We start from the raw sequence: 22,316 nt of genomic DNA, 5'->3' as shown, positions 1-22,316 counted from the left end.
GTCTGAAGTTTGCCAATGAACATCTGAATGATTTAGAGGAGAACTGGATGAAAGTGTTGTGGTCAGATGAGACCAAAATCAAGCTCTTTGGCATCAACTCAACTCGCCATGTTTGGAGGAGGAGGAATGACCCCAAGAACACCATCCCCACCGTCAAACATGGAGGTGGAAACATTATGCTTTGGGGGTGTTTTTCTGCTAAGGGGACAGGACAACTGCACCGCATCAAAGGGACGATGGACGGGGCCATGTACCGTCAAATCTTGGGTGAGAACCTCCTTCCCTCAGCCAGGGCATTGAAAATGGGTCGTGGATGGGTATTCCAGCATGACAATGACCCAAAACACACAGCCAAGGCAACAAAGGAGTGGCTCAAGAAGAAGCACATTAAGGTCCTGGAGTGGCCTAGCCAGTCTCCAGACCTTAATCCCATAGAAAATCTGTGGAGGGAGCTGAAGGTTCGAGTTGCCAAATGTCAGCCTCGAAACCTTAATGACTTGGAGAGGATCTGCAAAGAGGAGTGGGACAAAATCCCTCCTGAGATGTGTGCAAACCTGGTGGCCAACTACAAGAAACGTCTGACCTCTGTGATTGCCAACAAGGGTTTTGCCACCAAGTACTAAGTCAAAGGGGTCAAATACTTATTTCCCTCATTAACATGCAAATCAATTTATAACTTTTTTGAAATGTGTTTTTCTGGATTTCGAACCCCTCAGCGGCACATCTGCTGAGAAGGGGCTCATTATTAAGACTCCATAGTCAGAATGTCACCAGTATTAGCAGTAAAATGCCTCCCAGGAGCCAGAAAAACAAAATGACCACATCACTCCAGTATGAGCTTCTCTTCACTGGCTGCCCATGTGCTACAGGATAGACTTTAAAGTTCTCTTACTAGCATTTAAAGCACTAAAGGGTCTGGCACCCCCTACTTAAAATATTGAATACAGTCCAGGTCAGTCATTGTGATCCCAGGAAGCCGGTTACTTAGTGCTCCCTAAAAATACACAAGAAAACCGTAGGTGGTCGAGCATTTAGTTATAGGGCCCCAAAACTGTGGAACGATCTTCCAACCCATGTAACAGATTTATATCACAGCTGAAGACTCTGTTCACTATCTGTTCCGTCTCTGTTTTTCTAGCCCATAGTGCCGCCGGTGTGTACCATGGACATACACAATTGCTTTTGGAAATGTCCTGCATTGCATGACCAGTATTTGAGCACAACTGTCTTTTTGTCTTCCAGCAACAGCCCCCTCTGAGGGTCCGATGAGGCACCTTTCCCCCACCGTGGAAGTCTGATGAGGCACAACCCCCCCACCCTCGAGGGCCAGCGAGAGGCCCCCACCAGAGGGAAGACCACAGCCAGCAGCACCGATTTAGAGCTTTGCTATAACCACAGAGCACTTTACAGAGTGATAAACATACTACAACAAATACATGCCAAATGGATGGCATGTAGGAGAAAATAACTCTCTGGGGGTCCATGGCTTAGGCCCCAGGCCTAACTGTTGCCTCCCCTCCGGGCAGTATAGTTGTTACAAATTGATTGATTGATTAACCTTGTTGTTTGTGCTTGGGTTGGGTTACAGAACCTGTTGAGCACAATGTTTAACTGGTGTTGAGTATGTGTGTTAATCACAGTGTCGCAGGTCTGCGCAGACACACACTCACCTGTCTGGTTGCCCTGTTGGGTTACAGATCTGGTCTCCTCCAGGGATCCATTGGGGGTTACAGCTGCAGAACCAGAGAGCACAGATTAATAATCACACCAGAGCTCTTCACAGACAGAGGAGTATGGTATTTATTATTTGTTTAAGATTAAGGCCCAACCGATATACTGGAGCACCGATATTATTGGCCGATATTGGCCTTTTACAGAGATATTGGTATCGGCACATATTCCTCTGATAATGCACCCATACATTTTCAAAATATATTTTTAAAATTACCCTAAAATCCTTCATCAGACTTCAGAAAAAAAAAAAAAAAGTGTTTATTTGGTTTACAGTCATTATTATATTTATTTACCATAGTTGTTTTAACATAGTTATGGTGTCTCCAAATCACAGAACAAGCTACAGAAATGAGTGAAAGACGCTCCTCAGACAATGTTGGATAAAACTGAAACTATACAGAATATTTATCAAACTATTTCAAACTCTACATTGTGTTGTGGCTGTGATTTGTATTGCAATACTTTTCCAGACACAGTAAATAGGTTACACTTTTGAGGGCATTTTAAAGGCATGTAAGGCAGGAACATGTAACCTTTATCAACCGCAGTCTGCTGTATTAAAGTGATATTGTGGCGATCCTGGCAAGAGTCTGCAGGGCGAGTGTGTGTGTGTGTGTGTGTGTGTGTCAGTGTGTCAGTGTGAGTGTGGGTCAGTGTGTGTATTACTGCATGTTTGTGTGTATCAGTGTGTGTGTGTGGCTGCTCTCTTACCTTCAGTCTGTCCAGGGCTGATGGCAGCACTGAGCACTGAAACACAATAAACACCAGTCAGAGTGTATAGTACACAAGTCAGAGTATACACAGTGCCTATAGAAAGTCTACACCACCTTGAGTCAGTGCCTCAGAGTTTCATGCTTTTAAGAATATTTCCCCACTTACCCGCACACCATAATTCACACTGTTAAGGGGAAAATGTTTTATTGTGAAAAAATATCTGAAATCTCATAATTGGATAACTCTCCACCCCCGTGAGTTCGTATTTGCTGGAAGCATCTTTGGCAGAAATTACAGCTGTGAGTCTGTGGGGATCAGTCTCAACTCTGCACACCTAGATTTGGTAAGATTTGACTATTTTTCTTTACAAAAATGTTCAAGCTCTGTCCAGTTCCTTGGGGAGTGTTGATGGACAGCGATCTTCAAGTCATGCCACACATTTCAGATTGGATTGAGGTTGGGACTCTGACTGGCCCACTCAGCGCTTTTCCACCGGCACGGTGCTGGTGCTGGTACAGGAGGCGGAGCCTAATCTCGAACCATTCTGCGCATTTCCACCGCAAACAAAATGGTTCTTGGCCGGCAAAAGTGGCTCCGTGCCGGCACCATAAACCTGCTGGTCTGGAACCAAGGAACCCGTGACACCAGGGGATGGGGGGCGGGGTAACCCAGAGGAAAGAAATATTCAAAATAAGATCGCCTCTTAATCTCATGAACTTCTCCTAGATATAGTTGAGTCCTATTTGAAATCAGTGTGAGATTGAAACAATTTTTATAATATTTCTGCTCCTGAGAAACAACCCTTGGATTGTTACTCTGATCAGAACATTAGCTCTTAAATTCTTCTGAAGTTTATCTCAAGTTAATCTTTACTCATGTATGTCTATCATCCAAAAAAATGAGAAAAATACTAGATTCAAAACCAAACTATGCTGCAACTCTTAATGCCTCATATGTATACTACTTATCTCAAGTCTTAGCTGAATAACCTTTCAATGAGAAAAGTGTAAGACAGTTATGGTTAATCTCAGTGATGGCTCACAAAGAGAAATCTATAAACAAATTCTCCCAATGTCTCACACATGCCTCACCAATGACATCTCTGTTTCTTTACTGAATCACTACTCCAATCCACTACAATAATATAATCATATGGATTTTATAGAGGGTCAACATTCTGTAATGTAAAATTGTAAATAACCAAGTCTGTTTTTAAGCTGAAGGCACATGAGTTTATTTTCTTCACAATTAAGTTGTAAAAGGTTATGAGATATCATGTACCAGTATTTAAAAAAATAGAACAGAAGCATGTGAGCCAAGCTGGGCTGTATTGAAGGGTCTTTTGTGCCAAAATAAAATAAATAAATAAATAAATAAACAAACAAAATAAATATAATAAATAAATAAAAAAAAGATGATATCTCTCTCTCTCTCTCTCTCTCTCTCTCTCTCTCTCTCTCTCTCTCTCTCTCTCTCTCTCTCTACTACGCACTAGCTTGATACAGTACAAGGTTTCAAATAACCAAAAAAAATAAACAGATGGCTGAGCACTGTATTGCAAGTGCTTTTCTGTTTCCCTGGTGCAATTTTAATTTCTGTCATTATGGATCACTCCCATTGGTCACCAGGGTGTAGTGTATACTAGTGTGTCAGTGCAGTGTGTAGTATCAGAGACAGTTCTAGGCATAAGCAACATAAGCGGCTGCTTAGGGCCCCGTAGCAATAATATATAATTAATACATTGAATATATTTTCAATTATTTTCTATAATTGATCACAGTGATCAGTTTTATGGCTGGATTTTATGTTAGCTCATTGAATCAAAAATAAGTTACACTCTAAAAACCAGCCATCAATCAGGTTTTGGTATGCGTTGGTGCAGCAGAAAAAAAACTCTAGCAGTTCTAAAACTTTTGACCAGTAGTGTAGATATAGATATAGGAACTGCAAGAGTTTGCACTTTTTTTTGTTTAGCCTCTATACTGTACTGCTACCTACTTCTGCAGCATAAATATTCAAGTTATCTACTTAGCTAGTAATTTAAAAGTGGGATTTAGTCACCCAGTCGTCTAGCCATCACACTTTGGCCCTTACGCTTGCCCATTTTTCCTGCTTCTAACACATCAACTTTGAGGAGAAAATGTTCACTTGCTGCCTAATATATCCCACCCACTGACAGGTGCCATGATAATGAGAGTATCAATGTTATTCACTTCACCTGTCAGTGCTCATAATGTTATGGCTGATCGGTGTAAGTTATGCTCTAGAAACCTGCCATCAATCAAAACTGCCTTGGGTGTAGTAGAAAATTTGAATAACAAAATTAGGATTGCGACGCAACCAAATTACAGTAGCGGAAAAAAAAACAAGAACGCACCTATATGGCACACAAAAATAAACTGAAGGAAAAACAAGCACAAGAGAAAGGTACAGCAATATAACGATGACATGAGATGTGTAGCTAAACCTAGCTGGCTGTATGTTTTTTTTTTTTCTTTTTACTTTAATTGAACTGGACAGTCCAAGTTCACCTAAATGAATTCTCTAAATGATTTGCAGATATCTCTAAACGTTTTGAAGATATCTCAAAATGATTTATAGATATCTCTACATTATTTAGAGATATCTCTAAATGTACTTTTAAATAAGATATCTTTAAATGATTTTCAAATATCTCAAATTGATTTGCAGATATCTTTAAAAGTTTCCGATATATCTTGAAATATATGAAGATATCTTTAAATGATTTATGATATCTCTAAATGATAATTTGGCTTGCCATACACGTTGTGCTTAAAGAGAAGTTGTTGTGAGAAATGTATAAGTTGTTGCGTCCAATACATCAGTGGAGGTTCAGTCAAAACACAAAAGCTGAAAATTTGACAAAGCTTATTTAAAACTGGGATTTACATGGAGCGGCTTCTAGACATTAACTGCAATTAAAACTAAATATCGCTTTCTTTGGAAGATGACTTATGTGTCTAAAATTGCAACCCCAAATCCCATTACTTTGGGCATTGAGGAAACAAACACACCCCTCCCACTGATCAGGTAGGAATAATGAATATTATATGGAATTAATCTATCATTGGTTTGTGTCATGTTTCTTAAAAGGTTGTAAAGTTTTATTTTAGCGGTGTCCATTTCTACTGTTTTTGATCTCAAAATGTATAGCCTATTTCTGCAACTCATACGGATCTCTATATTGATCAAATCCCTACTTTTTTATTCATGATTTTCCAAATATTGCTGTATTGTTCTTATAAACTATGAGGAGGCGCAGTCATTTTTTGTCATTGATCAGAGAGGCTCAAGATAAAGTCTGAGAACCCCTGGTTTAGACACTTATTTAAATCTGCAATATCTGTCAGGACCTTTATTGACTGACAGACTTCAGACTACAGGTGCTGCTGACTATGACTGAGCCTGGGGCAAAAATGTGTAAGACACTAAACCTATGTCATTGAAAAAAATGGGATGAGGAAAAAAAGTGAGGGGGGGGCAAATCAAATCCTGCTTAGGGCCCCCAAAAGGCTAGAAATGACCCTTGGGACAGACCATACACAACATTCAAACGAGTATTAGATTACTGAATGGTAAGTGAAATTATACCAACAGATGTAATTCCAGCCTGCAGACGCTAGAGTGCGATAGCGATGTCACAGTGATTTTGTATTTTAGGTTTTTCTCACAGACAGAAAATAGAGAATGACATCGTTTCCCGTTTTCAGTTTGGATATTACTGCTCCTGGTGAAACCTCAGATATCTCATCCCTGATGAAAAAGGAATAGAGACGCTTTGCTTTCTAGGCAGTTTCAGTCCAGTCCAGTTAACATCCAGCTGTGTATATGGTCCGTGTTTTGGTCATTTAATTTTCGTTCCACAATAAGCAATTGGAAAACTAAAATATTTGGGGGTTTTGGGCCATTCATGAACCCTACCGAGTTTTATAAACACTTCTGGCAAACAATCTCACCATTATTTACCAAAATGGCATCCAAATTAAAACAATCTTCTACAGTTCCTCCACACATGAACACAGCCCTTATCTCAGTATTACTTAAACCAGACAAGGACCCAACACTATGCTCTAGCTATCGCCCCCTATATCTAATAAATACAGACCTTCAGATAATCAGTGAAGCTCTAGCCACCTGATTAGAATCGGTAACTCCACTGCTTATCTACCCCGACCAAACTGGCTTCATCAGAGGTAGACGCTCTTCAAACAACATGCGTCGCCTACTCAATTTAAACAATAATTGTATCATTAGCTACAGAAAAAGCCTTTGACACAGTGAACTGGACATTTCTACTTTGGTAATTGGTTTTTGAATCGTTCATTCACTGGATAAAGACATTATACACTTCACCTATGGCAGCGGTAACTAAGAATGGGATAACATCACAAAGCTTCACATTGAGCACCAGACAAGGATCCCCCCCCCCCACCCCCAAACAGAAAAATGCAAATATTTTGCATTTATCTTGTAATTAATGCCTCACACACGCGGACACACACACAACTCAAAACACTAGTCTGTAGTACTCACAATACTCAATGCTTCACTTTTTATTGCCTTGATCCTTTTTTCTCTCTTTACATTTTCTGTTCCTTTATATCTTCATACATGAATATAATTATGACATTTCTACTTGAATCTCAAAAGTATAAAAATGTAACTTAGGTGTCTGTTTTTTGGCTGTCCAATCTGTTCCTTGGTTTTTCTGATTGTCTGCCTGCCTGCCTTCTGTCTTTTGATATATTGACTTCTCTGTTTGTCTGTCTATAAATTATTGGAAGAAGATATCCTGATGCTGGGATGGTCAGTAAAATATCATCTGCAAATTGTTCTAAATGAATTACAAATACAAAACAGAAAGTAATTGAATGCATAAGTCATCACCCCCTTTGCTCTGATACACCTGATTGAGCTGTGCTGAAACCAATTGTCTTTAGAAGTCACGTAATTAGTTGAATGGAGTCCAGCTCCACTGATGTGAAAGGTGTTTATCTGCCTCCTGCCTGTAACACATACGCCACCGCAGTGCATGCTGGGACTGGAGCCAGTCGAGCATCACATGGCCAGGATCTATCGTACCGACGAGTATACCATCTCCCTGAGAGGAACATTTGATCTGATGGCTTTACACTGCTCAGCGGATTACTATTATTCTGTCATTACTGTTATTATTAGTCTTTTCACCGAATTTGTATTATTTATTATGATTTTTGCTGTTCTTGTTATTCAGATATATTGTATTATTTGAATAAAAATAATTGCTTTGTCAACACTGCCTATGTTAGTCATGGAATCAGAAATGAGAGAGAGAGAGAGAGAGAGAGAGAGAGAGAGAGAGAGAGAGAGAGAGAGAGAGATACAATACAGGAAATTTAACCTAAATATATTGAATAAGAAGCAAAGGAACTTCAAAATATATATAAACATTTGCACATATCTCTATATAGAGAAATAGACACAGACATCACTACACGGTAGATGGTATCAACAAACAGAAAAACACAAATTAATAGAAGAGAAAAGACAAAGAAGAGAAGGCTGAAAAGGAAAGGAAAGAAAAGAAGCCAAGAACAGCTGATAAGGTAGGCCTCTGTACCCCAGCTAGAGAAACACACCACATATATAATAATTTAAATAACAAGATAACACATTAAAACATACCACATATAAGGATAGGATCCCAAGACACACTTTTTCAGTTGTGACAGCAGCACAGCCGCCCCCTCCTCACACACACACAAAGCAGTTCAAAGACCAAGAAAGACTTCAAGAGCAAAGAGCTCAGGAATTCCCCAGAGACGTTGATGGCTGAGCACTGCCTGACTGGGACCTCAGCACTAAACACATATGAGAAACACGGGCACTCATCACAGCGAGTGAAGACAGCAGCCCAGATGACACATGTGCAATATACTAATCTATCAGAACAGGACAAGGATGGTGCAGGGCAGTGAGGTCATTGAGTTTTCATTTTAACAGTATTTCATTAGTAATAAGGGAAGTAGGGAAGGGTCTCTGATCTGCTCCACTGATGCATGTCTGCCTCCTGCCTTTAAAACGCTGCTAGACCAAGCTGAATTATACATGTATATTAAATGCGTCTTTTAGAACACAGGGCTGCATCGGAAATTGCGAAGTCTCGTTACGAATTATTCTAACAAGTAAAACCAACGCACTTGAAGCATTGAAAATAAAAATAGAATTATACATTTTTGCTAACATAAAATAACAAGCCATTTAGTGTTAGTTTTAACAATATATGTATAATTATAATCCACCTGGACTACTGCAACTCCCTCCTGGCCGGCCTTGCCTGCAACTACTACCTGCCTGCTTCAGCTTATCCAGAACTCTGCGCTACTCCACTGCTCCGCTCCCTCCACTGGCTCTCGATAGCGGCACGCATTCAGTTCAAGACATTGACCCTCACCTACCACTGTCTCGACCAAACTGCACCAAGCTACCTTCAGACACTCGTCTCTCCATACATCCCCTCCAGACCACTGCGCTCCTCCAGTGCCACAAGACTAACTCTGCCTCCTCTCTACTCTCCTTCCTCCAGAGCCGCTCCTTCTCATCCCTGAACCCTAAATGGTGGAACGACCTGCCCACCGAAGTCAAAACAGCAGAGTCCTTGACCTCATTCCGGCGCTTACTCAAGACACATCTTTTCAGACAGCACTTGTAATATTAGTCCTGTTTAATCCCCGTTAGATAGCACTTCATAGCATTTTATCATCCATCTTGCATTATTGATTGATTTCCTCCTTGCTCCCTTTCCCGTAACCCTTGACTGTGACCTTATATCTTAGCTTTACTTTCCAGGATGTATGTCTGCACTTACAGTACTTAACTGTATAAATTGGAAGTTGTAAAATGTATTATATCTTGAATTGCTTCTTTTAATGTAAATTTGAATTTGTAATGTTTGATGCCTTGTACTTAACTGTATTCTTGCATTTTGTATTGAACTTATGTTGAAAGTCGCCCTGGATAAGGGTGTCTGCCAAGAAATAAAAATATTTAATAATATAATATGGGCAGTAGGGATCTGCTCTCCTATCTGCTCCACTGATGTGAAGGCTGTTTGTCTGCCACCTGCCTTTAAAACACACGCCACTGCAGTGCATGCTGGGACTTGAGTCAGTCAAGCGTTTACACTGCCAGGATCAAATGTACCGATGTGTCTGATCCGGATCAGGGATGGCCATGTAAATGTGTCTAATGTCTCAGAGACGAGAGAGAGAATGTGGTACTCTCACACACAGACAGTGTCTCAGAGACGAGAGAGAGAGACGGTGGTACTCACACACACACACACACAGACAGACAGTGTCTCAGAGAGGAGAGAAAGACGATGGTACTCACACACACAGACAGTGTCTAAGAGAGGAGAGAGAGACAGTGGTACTCACACACACACAGACAGTGTCTCAGAGAGTAGAGAAAGACGGTGGTACTCACACAGCACAGCGCACAGAGTAGCGGCTCCCATACTGCCTGCAGGAGAGTGACACTGAGAGACACAGGACATTGGCTTACACAGACACACACACACACACATTCACACATACAGAGACTCACACAAACCTCAGCTTCCTCAACTGTGCCAGCTCAGCCCCGCCTTCAATTCCCTCTCAAGATAAAACTGACACACAAACTACCACACACACACACACACAACACACTCACACAAGCTCTTAAAAATAATGTTCCCGTCTTTCCGAGCCAGGCTGCTTCTTTGCAAGAAGTTCTCGTTTCTATGTGCGTGAGTCAGAGGGAGAGAACATTTCATGCAATGACACACTCAAACACACACAGATACACACACTCAAACAATCACACACACACTGGGAGATGTGGGACTCGAAGCATGTTTTGAGTAAAGTGTAAAGTGTACATACATTTCAATAATGATAATAATTACAACAATCTACTATTAATAATAATACTAAAATACTAATGATAATAACAATCTGAGGGGAGTCTGACACAGAGCTCACAGGGGTAGACATGGACAGGGGCCACTGCGGCCGGCTGGCTGCAAACAGCCACGGCCTTCAAATCTAACAATAGCGATGCAGCTCTGTGGGCCCGGTGCACAGGTCACTGCCGAAACTGAAATAAACCGACTGAGGAGGAAGAAAGAGGAAGGGCAGTTGAGGTGAAAGGTGTAGAGAGAGATGTGGGGAAGCGCAAGAGAGAGAGAGAATGAGATCAAAGAGGCAGAGGGCAGTGTTGTGGGAGGTGGGGCACCACCGCATCAGAGAGGAAGTAACCCTCGCTGCGGGAGTGTGTTTCTGTGGTGCAGAGGCTCGAGACAATGAAGACAGCAGAGGCACTTCCTGTCACAGGCCTGTGGTCACTGGGGCTCTTCACTTGCATCTTTCACTTCCCAGAAGAGACAGCTGAGCTGCGAAGAGCAGAGCTTCAACAGGAAGACACACACGCACACACACACACACACACACAAACGAACGTGTATAGAGCTCAGGGCAGTATGTGTGAGTGAAAGTGAGGTTAGTGGCAATAGTACCACTATACAGATGACTGACTGAATGAACGCAACACAGCCACGCACTTTGAAAAGTGATAGTATTGCTTTAGCTCAAACAGGAGTGAGTGAGAGTGAAAGAGAAAGTAAAGTGTGTGTGTGTGTGAGAGAGAGAGACAGAAAACAGACCCCTTAAGCTCATACTGACCCACACTAACACTGTGAACACTGACCGGGTTCAGGTCAGCACTCCTTTCCTGCCCCCAATCAGAGTCAACCAGATTATGAAGATCAAACCTCCTGTCTGGATCACTGGGACACAGAAACTAAATCCCACAGTGAACTGGATCACTATTGAACCCTAAACAGAGAGTCCACCCTGCAGAGTCTCTTCACTGTCAGAGATACGAAGCAGAGACAGATCTGACCCGGTACCAGCTCAGTGACCACAGCCTGGCCAGAGAGACGGGCCGACACAGGCAGAGCTGGCTGCCCAGAGAGACAGGAGAGGTGGACACAGAGAAGAGAGGAGCTGCAGTCACTGAGAGACAGGAGAGGTGGACACAGAGAGGACCGGCGCTGCGGTCACTGAAATACAGGAGAGGTGGATCGAGGGATCATTGTTTTTTAGGTTCCCCCCCCACCAACACTAGACCCTCTCGGTGATCGGATTAGATGTACCTCTTATACCTCTTATGTCCGCAGTTATGCGCAGATCTGCGCTGTGCCACCAATGGGATCAGAAGATTTCTGCAGATCTGTGCAAATCTGCGGAAATCTGCGCAACAAACACAAAAAGCGGAGAGAAAAGTGTGAAGTAGGTTTGGCCGCTCACGGAGCGGAGCTGGAGCTGGCATTGCTGGAGCCGGAGCTGAGGTCATGGAGCTGCTTCACGCTTTCCCCCTTCATTAAACTCACCCAGATATTAAGTCCAGTTTTCTTAAATTAACAAAATATGTAACTTCATAGGTATTGTTGTGTGTTGGGTGTTATAAAATAATATCAGTTCTCACTCTAGCTATTAGTACATAATACATTATTTTTTATTAATTGTAATTATATGACACCTTCACTTTCTCACACCTCTCACTTTCTAGAATTGATTCTATAATCTCAGGGCATCTCTCATAAACCTCTTGCAAAAGAAGTGTAGCGTTATGTTGGGTGTATTTGGATAAGAGCATTTTAGCTCTGAGCTGAAGCACTGATCTAAAGAAAACCTCTCCCCCCCCCAAGTTATCAGATTCCCTTAGCTCATCAGCTGGGAATCCAATCTCAAGAACTCAGGGACCAATCACCTGTTGATCTGACAGACTATAAGGAACAGCGGACAGTCTTTCTCTCTCTCTCTCACCTGAACCAGTAACTCGCTGCCACAGCTCAACCTGTAGCTCTGTTGCCAGAACCGGAACCAGAAACCAACCAAGTCTTTGCCGGCAACAGAAGAGTTAAACTGGGAGAAGGAGATTGAGCCGTACGAAGAATTCTTTTAAAGGACTTTATTAAATAAAGAACTTTACAGACTGCGCTGCCCGCCTGTGCCCACCTGATCAGTGGAGTTTTACAGCTGGACAATTGACTAAGTCGACTGAATACGAAAGTGTCAGTCATTTAAATAGCTATTTGAGTCTTAAGAAACTTGACCCTTGGAACGAACAGGGTCCTGCTTTCCTCAAAGACTTTGTCTTCAAATAAGTACGGTGAGAGACCCTGCTTGCCAAGAAGATTTTGTGCACAACCTTGGAGCCTTCAAACCAGTGGAAAATCTGTTTGGAAAAGACTCTACATTCGCGAAACCCCAACTTCCAGGTGCATCGACTGAGTGGAAGTTCTTGGACAAAGCCGAACCGGACTGCCTTTGTTCCAAACCACACGGACCTCGTGCCGTGTGCTGTTATCTGAGCCCGAAGCCAGAGAGGCCTCTCTGCGACGAAGTTCAGATAAGTTTAACAGTTTGGAGTTTATTATTCATGACATTTGAGAAATCAATTAGAAATGTTAATCTGTGATTTATAACTCTAGAATGTGTAATATCATTTAGTTTTCTTAAATATAAATGTGTGTTGCATTAAACTGTTTTGTTGATAATTTTAGAAATAAAATCTGTCAACGCCGAGAAATATCTTCTCATTCCTGTTTAACTGTTTAGTCTGAAATTGACACAAGTTAATAGACATTAGATTATTGGTGGCCCTGCCTATCCTTAATCATTGAATAATAATCAGTTAAGGGAAATTGTGGTAACAAGTAATGATAGGATCTTTCTCGGCACCTAAACATAAATGAGACTGATATATATATAACGAGAAGTTACCTGACATAAATACTAACCTGCGTAGTTATTTAATGTCTGACTAACAATACTAATGAGAGACTCACCTTCGTCTTACTAACCGGTATTGTAGTCAATGTGTTTATAACCTATTTTGTTTAACGATTTGTGTTATCATATGCGATCCCATGGTCTTTGATTTGGTCACGGAAGTGATTTGTCTTTGATTTGTTGATCTAGATTTGAATTTTAATTAGTTTTTCCCTTTTGTATAATTAGTGTAGTGCTACATTTAGTCTTTGTTTTGAATAAATTTGACAATTTATATCTTTGGAATTGGTGTCTGCGTCCAATTATTACAGAAATTGAGTTCTACAAGATTCCAGGATTCGTGATAAGGTGATACTATAAATTCACTTCTTTAATTGAAATGTATAAGTGTACCTTACGCTACAGAAGTAAAGTCCACTTTAACTGTAAAGTTTTAAGTATTTCCAAATTCTTCATCTACCTCATTAACCTCATTTTATAGCCATCTGTTATCTGAAATGTCCAAAAGTTGGTTGCCAGGGAGTTAAGGTCACATGCTGGAGTCATGCCCCCTGCACCTTGTTTGCCACTTTTGAGATACGAAAATAACGGACCCCTGGTGGGGGGGTTTGCGAAATGTCAACCTAGAGGGGGTGCTGGCAATTAGACGTCAATGGATGTGGGGTTGAGGGCAAATTGTACACTAATACAATTTTTAACGACATATTCAAAATACTGGACAGGGGGTCAAAGTACATACACTACATGGCCAAAAGTATGTGGACACCTACTTGTCAAACATCTCATTCCAAAATCATGGGCATTAATATGGAGTTGGTCCCCCCTTTGATGCAATAACAGCCTCCACTCTTCTGGGAAAGCTTTCCACTAGATGTTGGAACATTGTTGAGGGGATTTCAGCCACAAGAGCATTAATGAGCTCTGATGTTGGGTGATCAGCCCTGGATCACAGTCAGCGTTCCAATTCATCCCAACGGTATTTGATGGGGTTGAGGTCAGGGTCAGGTACAAGCCACTCAAGTTCTTCCACACCAATCTTGACGAACTATTTCTGTATAGACCTCACTTTGTGCTGAAACAGGAAAGGGCCTTCCCCAAACTGTTGCCACAAATTTGGAAGTGCAAAATCATCTAGAATGTCATTGTAGGCTCTAGCATTAAGATTTCCCTTCAGTGGGAGTAAGTGGCCGAGCCCTGAGACCATTATTCCTCCTCCAAAATAAGTTGGTCTATGCATTTGTGCAGGTAGCGTTCTCCTGGCATCCGCCAAACCCAGATTCCTGTGTCGGACTGCCAGATGGTGAAGCGTGATTCGTCACTCCAGAGATCGCATTTCCACTGCTCCCGGGTCAAATGGTGGCGAGCTTAACACCACTCCAGCCGACGCTTGGCATTGCGCATGAAGATCTTAGGCTTGTGCAACTGCTCGGTAGAGATCTTCACGGGTCCACCCATACGGGTTTGGGTCCATATTTTAAACGGTCAGCCGAGTCCGGCTCAGGTCTTCGGGTCCCGGGTCTGTTTAACATTGTGTGTAATACCCGAGTGACGCGATTACTTTACCAATTGATGATTGGCTCTTTTATTCAGAAGCCCGGACTTATTCCGCCATATGTCAGATGACGTAAACAGAAGGGCATTATTGGCGTTGGCACGATTTTTGAGATTTCGTGATTGGAGTTCTTTCGCTTTGTATTTAAAAAAGACTATTTTTATGAGCTATGTACTTCAGCACTCAACAGTCCCGTTCTGTGAGCTTGTGTTGCCGACCACGTGGCAGCTGAGCTGTTGTTGCTCCTAGATGTTTCCTGTTAACAATAACAGCACTTACAGCTCACCAGGGCAGCTCTAGCAGGGCATCCTATGACGATGCCATGTTGAAAGTCATTGAGCTCTCAGTAAAGTTCATTCTACTGCCAATGCTTGTGTAAGGAGATTGCTGTGTGGCTTCATTTTAGTGGCTCTCAAAAGTATTCACCCCTCTTGGTCTTTTCCACATGTCATTGTGTTACAACATGAAATCAGAATGGATTTATTCAGTCAACATGTAATCAACGCTGAAAATGTCCATAATGTCAAAGTGAAAAATATGATCTGCATTTTTTTCTAAATTAATTACAAATACAAAACAGAAAATAATTGAATGCATAAGTGATCACCCCTTCAGTCAATATTTGGTAGAGGCACCTTTGGCAGCAATTACAGCCATGAGTCTACGTGGAAAAGTCTCTATCAGCTTTGCACATCTGGACACAGCAATGTTTGCCCATTCGTCTTTACAAAATTGCTCAAGCTCCATCAAGTTGGATGGGGCCATTGGTGAACAGCAATGTTCAACTCTTTCCACATATTCTCAATTAGATTGAGGTCCGAGCTTTGACTGGGCCACTCCAGGACATTGGCCTTTTTATTTTTAAGGCACTCCATTGTGGCTTTGGCTGTGTTTGGGGTTTCTGCCCTGCTGGGCACAAACATTTTAATAGTGCACATCACAGAACATGTATTGCACTTTAACATACACTGAAATGGATTTAGTAATACATACAAATGTAAATAGTGCACTGTGCACATTGAAATAACAGCAACAACTAATAAAGCATTTATGTAAAAAACACCCACGCCATAAATACACAGTACTGAAAATTCTACATTGCACAGTGTACATTAAAAAACAAAATTTATTAAAAATACGATACTATCAAAAATCATTAGCTGACAACGGGGAAACTACTGTAGTAGGCTAGCTATCAAAATGTGACCCTCCACCACAAAACCAGTCACATCACCAACACTTAAAAAAATGATATATAATTTGTTAAGATATGTTAATTCCTCACAAAGTTATGACATTTTATAGTCCCACTACTTGGAAAATACAAAACGGTTTTTAAAGTTCCGCTGACATTCTCTTCATAAACTCCTCAGCAGTATACACTTATATCCATCATATTTCCATGACATTTAGCACACACATATCCCTGACTGGTATTCTGACCTCACTCGTCTAGACACTATGCTCCAGTCACAGATTAAATGCCCCTCTCCCTCTCGGGCTGACATGGTCTTCTGCCCCGTTTCCAGTGGGCTGTCGAGCTGCCCCTCAGCGCGGCCAGGCTGTAACCGTACCCTACACTGCACCCGCAGCGCCTCCACTCAGTGTCTGAGACACGGAGGGCAAAACCAGTCTGGGACCCTCGGCACTCTGGGACTGGAATACCGCTAACGTTACAGTGCAGTAAACTTTGGGCTGAAATGTTTTTACCATATCTAACACAGTTATACCAGATATTCAACAGTACAAACCGGGACACATTGAAACAATATATAAATTACATTTATTTAGTTTATTTTGTTTACCAGCACATCGTAAATAACTGTGTTGCTTCTCCCTGTATCACTGACAATATAGATTCATTTAAGTATCCTAGATATTCGCCCTTATTATGTATCTGTGGAGAATGAGCTGCGTTGCATTATGAAATACAGTGTGCTGGGTTCAAATCTGTCCCGTGCAGCCACTACATGTCTATTGGTCCTCTCGGTTGAGTCAGCCTTCTTACAGCTCAAAATTAAGTATAACACAAAGGAGGGGCAGTAAGTACAACAAACATAAAATAGCTGATTGAAGAAGAAAAGAGAAACAGGAAGACTAAACATGACAGGAGGATTAGTGTCACGGGAGGTGTGTGATGAGCCAATTAATCACTGATTAGTTAATTATTGTATTTGTTTCTTTCACTTTTATATTGTTGCGTGCACTTTGATTTATTTTCATTTATGAAGTATGTTCTTTGACTTCCTTATTTTGCTTTCTGTCGAGCCTGCCGGGGAGAACATTAGAGTGGGTTGATGAGTTCCTCCCTCATATGCCAAAGGAGGTGGCGTGGTCTGTTGCATAGTGGCCCCTAAGCACCCACTAGGGTGTGGCACGCGATTTCCATATGTAATTGTGAAAATACTTGAAATAACAATAGTTGTTTCAGGGCAAGTTATTTAAAAATACTATAATATTTTCAAATACAAATACCAATTAGTATCTGTAATTGACCCAGGTCTGTGCAAACTATCAGTCCCTACAAAGCACTGTGGAGCAGTGGTCAGTGCTCAGGGTTTCTAACTGAAAGGTGGTGTGTTCAAATCCTGTCTGGGTACTTCACTTGGGTAAACCTAAATGTGTACAATATGTAATTTACTCTGGATAAGGGTATCTGCTAAGTAATTGATCATAATAAGGTGATGATCATACTGTGGGATGTATATGGTCTGTGACTGTTGCTCAGCTCCAGCTCTTGCATACAGTCTTCACACTAGGGTTGGCTCTGGCTCCAAAGGTTCAGCTCTGGAGTTAATGGAGACTGATGTGGCTGTGCTGGCAATGAACTTTTGGACAAACTAGTCTGGACTTTTCAGATAACAGATGGCTAGAAAATTAGGTTAATTTAAGTTAATTTACAGTTAAAATGGACTTTACTTCTTTTGCAAGAGGTTTATGAGAGATGCCCTGAGATTATAGAATCCCTTCTAGAAAGTGAGAGGTGTGAGAAAGTGAAGGTGTCATAATTACAATTAATAAAAGAGAATGTATTATGTACTAATAGCTGGAGTGAGAACTGATCTTATTTTATAACCCCCAACACACAACAATACCTATGAAGTTTTATATATTTTTTTTTCAGTTCACTGTGGGATTTTGTTTCTGTGTCCCACTAATCCAGACAGGAGGTTTGATCTTTATAATCTGGTTGATTGGGGGCAGGAAAGGAGTGCTGACCTGAAGCTGGTCAGTGTTCGCAGTGTTAGTGGGGGTCAGAATGAGCTTCAGGGGACTGTTTTCTGTCTTTCTCTCTCTCTCACACAATTTACTTTCTCTTTCACTCTCACTCACTCCTGTTTGAGCTAAAGCAATACTATCACTTTTCAAAGTGCGTGGCTGTGTTGCGTTCATTCAGTCAGTCATCTGTATAGTGGTACTATTGTCACTAACCTCACTCTCACTCACACACACTGCCCTGAGCTCTATACACTCGTTTGTGTGTGTGTGTGTGTGTGTGTGTGTGTGTGTGTGTGCGTGTGTGTCTTCCTGTTGAAGCTCTGCTCTTCACAGCTCAGCTGTCTCTTCTGGGTAGGGTTCATGAATGGCCCAAAACCCCCAAATATTTTAGTTTTCCAATTGCTTATTGTGGAAAGAAAATTTAATGACCAAATCACGGTATATACACTCACCTAAAGGATTATTAGGAACACCATACTAATACTGTGTTTGACCCCCTTTCGCCTTCAGAACTGCCTTAATTCTACGTGGCATTGATTCAACAAGGTGCTGAAAGCATTCTTTAGAAATGTTGGCCCATATTGATAGGATAGCATCTTGCAGTTGATGGAGATTTGTGGGATGCACATCCAGGGCACGAAGCTCCCGTTCCACCACATCCCAAAGATGCTCTATTGGGTTGAGATCTGGTGACTGTGGGGGCCAGTTTAGTACAGTGAACTCATTGTCATGTTCAAGAAACCAATTTGAAATGATTCGACCTTTGTGACATGGTGCATTATCCTGCTGGAAGTAGCCATCAGAGGATGGGTACATGGTGGTCATAAAGGGATGGACATGGTCAGAAACAATGCTCAGGTAGGCCGTGGCATTTAAATGATGCCCAATTGGCACTAAGGGGCCTAAAGTGTGCCAAGAAAACATCCCCCACACCATTACACCACCACCACCAGCCTGCACAGTGGTAACAAGGCATGATGGATCCATGTTCTCATTCTGTTTACGCCAAATTCTGACTCTACCATCTGAATGTCTCAACAGAAATCGAGACTCATCAGACCAGGCAACATTTTTCCAGTCTTCAACTGTCCAATTTTGGTGAGCTTGTGCAAATTGTAGCCTCATTTTCCTATTTGTAGTGGAGATGAGTGGCACCCGGTGGGGTCTTCTGCTGTTGTAGCCCATCCGCCTCAAGGTTGTACGTGTTGTGGCTTCACAAATGCTTTGCTGCATACCTCGGTTGTAACGAGTGGTTATTTCAGTCAAAGTTGCTCTTCTATCAGCTTGAATCAGTTGGCCCATTCTCCTCTGACCTCTAGCATCAACCAGACATTTTCGCCCACAGGACTGCCACATACTGGATGTTTTTCCCTTTTCACACCATTCTTTGTAAACCCTAGAAATGGTTGTGCGTGAAAATCCCAGTAACTGAGCAGATTGTGAAATACTCAGACCGGCCCGTCTGGCACCAACAACCATGCCACGCTCAAAATTGCTTAAATCACCTTTCTTTCCCATTCAGACATTCAGTTTGGAGTTCAGGAGATTGTCTTGACCAGGACCACACCCCTAAATGCATTGAAGCAACTGCCATGTGATTGGTTGGTTAGATAATTGCATTAATGAGAAATTGAACAGGTGTTCCTAATAATCCTTTAGGTGAGTGTATACACAGCTGGATGTTAACTGGACTGTGGACTGAAACTGCCTAGAAAGCAAAGCGTCTCTATTCCTTTTTCTTCAGGGTTGAGATTTCTGAGGTTTCACCAGGAGCAGTAATTTCCAAACTGAAAACGGGAAACGATGTCATTCTCTATTTTCTGTCTGTGAGAAAAACCTAAAATGCAAAATCACTGTGACATCGCTATCGCACTCTAGCGTCTGCAGGCTGGAATTACATCTGTTGGTATATCACTTACCATTCAGTAATCTAATACTCGTTTGAATTTTGTGTATGGTCTGTCCCCAGGGCCGTTTGTAGCCTTTTGGGGGCCTTAAGCAGGATTTGATTTGCCCCCCCCCTCACTTTTTTTCCTCATCCCATTATTTCAATGACATAGGTTTAGTGTCTTACACATTTTTGCCCCAGGCTCAGTCATAGTCAGCAGCACCTGTAGTCTGAAGTCTGTCAGTCAATAAAGGTTTCCAGATATCTATAAATCATTTTGAGATCTTCAAATGACTTCCTGTTCATTTAGAGAGATCTGCAAATCATTTAGAGATTTCATTTAGGTGAACTTGGACTGTCCAGTTCAATTGAATTAAAAAAAAAAAAAAAAAAAACATACAGTGAGGGAAAAAAGTATTTGATCCCCTGCTGATTTTGTACGTTTGCCCACTGACAAAGAAATGATCAGTCTATAATTTTAATGGTAGGTGTATTTTAACAGTGAGAAACAGAATAACAACAAAAAAATCATGAAAAACACATTTAAAAAAAGTTATAACTTGATTTGCATGTTAATGAGGGAAATAAGTATTTGACCCCTTTGACTTAGTACTTGGTGGCAAAACCCTTGTTGGCAATCACAGAGGTCAGACGTTTCTTGTAGTTGGCCACCAGGTTTGCACACATCTCAGGAGGGATTTTGTCCCACTCCTCTTTGCAGATCCTCTCCAAGTCATTAAGGTTTCGATGCTGACGTTTGGCAACTCAAACCTTCAGCTCCCTCCACAGATTTTCTATGGGATTAAGGTCTGGAGACTGGCTAGGTCACTCCAGGACCTTAATGTGCTTCTTCTTGAGCCACTCCTTTGTTGCCTTAGCTGTGTGTTTTGGGTCATTGTCATGCTGGAATACCCATCCACGACCCATTTTCAATGCCCTGGCTGAGGGAAGGAGGTTCTCACCCAAGATTTGACGGTACATGGCCCCGTCCATCGTCCCTTTGATGCGGTGCAGTTGTCCTGTCCCCTTAGCAGAAAAACACCCCCAAAGCATAATGTTTCCACCTCCATGTTTGACGGTGGGGATGGTGTTCTTGGGGTCATTCCTCCTCCTCCAAACACGGCGAGTTGAGTTGATGCCAAAGAGCTCGATTTTGGTCTCATCTGACCACAACACTTTACCCAGTTCTCCTCTGAATCATTCAGATGTTCATTGGCAAACTTCAGACGGGCCTGTACATGTGTTTTCTTGAGCAGGGGGACCTTGCGGGCGCTGCAGGATTTCAGTCCTTCACGGCGTAGTGTGTTACCAATTGTTTTCTCGGTGACTATGGTCCCAGCTGCCTTGAGATCATTAACAAGATCCTCCCATGTAGTTCTGGGCTGATTCCTCACCGTTCTCATTATCACTGAAACTCCACGAGGTGAGATCTGGCATGGAGCCCCAGACCGAGGGAGACTGACAGTTATTTTGTGTTTCTTCCATTTGCGAATAATCGCACCAGCTGTTGTCACCTTCTCACCAAGCTGCTTGGCGATGGTCTTGTAGCCCATTCCAGCCTTGTGTAGGTCTACAGTCTTGTCCCTGACATCCTTGGACAGCTCTTTGGTCTTGGCCATGGTGGAGAGTTTGGAGAGTTTAAAGTCCCTTTAAGAGAGTGCTCCTATTCTCAGCTCGTTACCTGTATAAAAGACACCTGGGAGCCAGAAATCTTGCTGATTGATAGGGGATACTTATTTCCCTCATTATCTTGCAAATCAATTTATTACTTTTATGAATAACATTTTTCTGGATTTTGTTGTTGTTATTATGTCTCTCACTGTTAAAATTCAACTACCATTAAAATTATAGACTGATCTTTTCTTTGTTAGTGGGCAAACGCACAAAATCAGCAAAATCTAATGTCATCGTCATTAAAAGTATGCAAGCAAGCTACTGTACAGCAATAAAAACTAAGCATAATCATATACTATTACAGTACCGCGACTTTGACACGGGCCAAATTGTGATGGCTAGATGACTGGGTCAGTGCATCTCCAAAACTGAAGTTCTTGTGGGCAGTGGTCAGTATGTATCAAAAGTGGTTCAAGGAAGGAAAAGCGGTCAACAGGGTCATGGGCGGCCAAGGCTCATTGATGCACGTGGGGAGCGAAGGCTGGCCCGTGTGGTCCGATCAAACAAACGAGCTACTGTAGCTCAAATTGCTGAAAAACTGAATGCTGGTTCTGATAGAAAGGTGTCAGAACATACAGTGTATTGCAGTTTGTTGCATATAGGGCTGCGTAGCCGCAGACCAGTCAGGGTGCCCATGCTGACCCTAGCGGCTGGGGGACCTAAGTGACCACTTATGCCTAGAAACGGCTTTGGG

General features: G+C 41.9%; 1 protein-coding gene across 2 annotated transcripts in view; it reads right to left on the bottom strand.

Annotated features, from left to right (window-relative positions):
* LOC136767577 (Fc receptor-like protein 5) overlaps window positions 1–22,316 on the bottom strand; it is a 170,832-nt gene that overhangs the window by 48,223 nt on the left and 100,293 nt on the right. Inside the window, exons 1-3 of one of the 2 annotated variants that reach the window (XM_066721458.1) lie at window positions 9,937–10,184; window positions 2,446–2,481; window positions 1,671–1,733 (exon numbers count right to left, since the gene is read on the bottom strand). The exons of the other annotated variant lie outside the window; for it this stretch is intronic. Of the exons in view, the coding sequence (XP_066577555.1) occupies window positions 1,671–1,733; window positions 2,446–2,481; window positions 9,937–10,036 (199 nt within the window). The 5' untranslated portion in view covers window positions 10,037–10,184. Of the gene's footprint in view, window positions 1–1,670; window positions 1,734–2,445; window positions 2,482–9,936; window positions 10,185–22,316 lie in introns of those variants that run through there. 2 annotated transcript variants of the gene reach the window in all.

Source organism: Amia ocellicauda, chromosome 14 (genome assembly GCF_036373705.1).
Source record: "Amia ocellicauda isolate fAmiCal2 chromosome 14, fAmiCal2.hap1, whole genome shotgun sequence".
Taxonomy (NCBI): Eukaryota; Metazoa; Chordata; class Actinopteri; order Amiiformes; family Amiidae; genus Amia; species Amia ocellicauda.
The sequence above is the reverse complement of the archived record's forward strand: the minus strand, read 5'-3'. Positions and strand labels throughout refer to the sequence as shown.